Source organism: Emiliania huxleyi, assembly GCF_000372725.1.
Source record: "Emiliania huxleyi CCMP1516 unplaced genomic scaffold EMIHUscaffold_7105, whole genome shotgun sequence".
Taxonomy (NCBI): domain Eukaryota; phylum Haptophyta; order Isochrysidales; family Noelaerhabdaceae; genus Emiliania; species Emiliania huxleyi.
In genome coordinates, this window is record NW_005196674.1 from 1 (window position 1) to 1,380 (window position 1,380).

The 1,380-nt window shown below is 66.4% G+C and overlaps 1 protein-coding gene across 1 annotated transcript; it reads right to left on the minus strand.

Moving 5' to 3' along the window:
• On the minus strand, positions 1 to 663 carry EMIHUDRAFT_374398 (hypothetical protein; the record flags this gene model as incomplete). The annotated part of the gene is made up of 1 exon (XM_005761321.1): positions 1 to 663. A coding segment is annotated over one exon (663 nt), but the record flags the coding sequence as incomplete, so codon positions are not given.
• Between the last annotated feature and the right edge of the window lie 717 nt (positions 664 to 1,380).

The following is a 1,380-nucleotide window of genomic DNA, read 5'->3' on the forward strand; positions in this document are numbered from 1 at the left end:
ATGCCCCATCGCTGCGTGCCCGCATCGAGGCACGGCGCGCCGTCGCTGCGGCCGACCACCTCGCCGATGGCCGCGCGGCGCACCTGCGCGGGGAGGGCGGAGAGGAGGCCGAGCCACAGCGCCTACGCCGGCAGCGGCGCCGTCAGGCTGCGGTTCTTCCGGTTCGGCAAACTGCTCTGTCCTCTGGCAGCGCGCCATCTGGCCTCCGGCGGAATGGCCGGCGAGAAAGACGGAGCCGAGGTCGAGCCGCGCCGCCGCTGCGCCGGCCGTGCCATCCTCACCGCCAGCCCGGTGCAGCGAGGCCACCTCGTTGACCGCGGCGAGGACGTCGAGCTGCGTGCCCGGGAAGCCGCCGCCGCCCTCGGAGTTTGCCGGATCATCCTGCGCCACCCTGGCGTATTCTACGCTCAACGTCGCGACGGGTCCGAGCGGCGACGCTGCCGCAACCTCGGCGGGCGGCGACGTGAAGGTGGCCAGGAAGGCGGCGGAGCCGGTCGCCTCGCGGGTCCACTCTGGCTTCCAGAAGCCGCCGTGGAGGTAGACGAGGAGCGGGAAGGGGCCGTCGCCCGCCGGGACGTGAAGGATCGCGTTGTGTGTCTCGCTGCAGCTCGCGGCGGCGGATGAGATCGCGACCGAGGCATAGCTGATCTTCTGGTCGCACATCTGCCAGCCGTCACACCGAGCCTCCGGAGGAGCAAAGGACGCCCGAGAAATAGCGCAACGGGCCGGGCAAAAACAAAGAGGTCTCCCCGCAATTGCGCGAGCGAAGTTTAGACGCCGTCGCCAACTGAGGGCCCAACTTCAGAATCGTGCTTTTTTGGGTTAGGGACGAGCGCGAAGGACCGATTGCGGTGAAGGACCGCAGGTTAGGGACCGATCGCCGCCGCTCACGCCAGCGGACGGTCTTCGTCAGTGATGTTAGCTACGCCACCGTCTACCTCGTGCGCAATGCGCTCGCCGGCATCGAGCGAGCAACGTGTTCGACCGAGCGGCTTGCTGTGCGGACGGCTTCTTGTGGCTCTCGTCGAGAGCGTTTTGCGGCCCGGCGGGTGGGAGAGCATGTGTCGTCTGATGTGTCACTGTGTACGTCATATCAGTCTTGATAACAAGTACGGTCGATCCGTCAAAGCGATACACTCGTCACGATCACGTTGGACGGCTTGCACAGAGCTCTGTGCCGGCACGCATCAGGAAGACCGCCGTACGGCAAGAAGAGCTCGATGGGGAGCGAGAACCGTCAGAGGTGCTCACGGAGGTTTCGGAAGTCCGCCATGGTGCGGTCAGTTCCCCCCAGGTTTGACTGCGTAGGTCGCGGAACTCGTTGAGTACTCGCAGCCTTTCTGCGCCTCCGTCTGGGCATATCGGCTGCTCGGCAAGAGC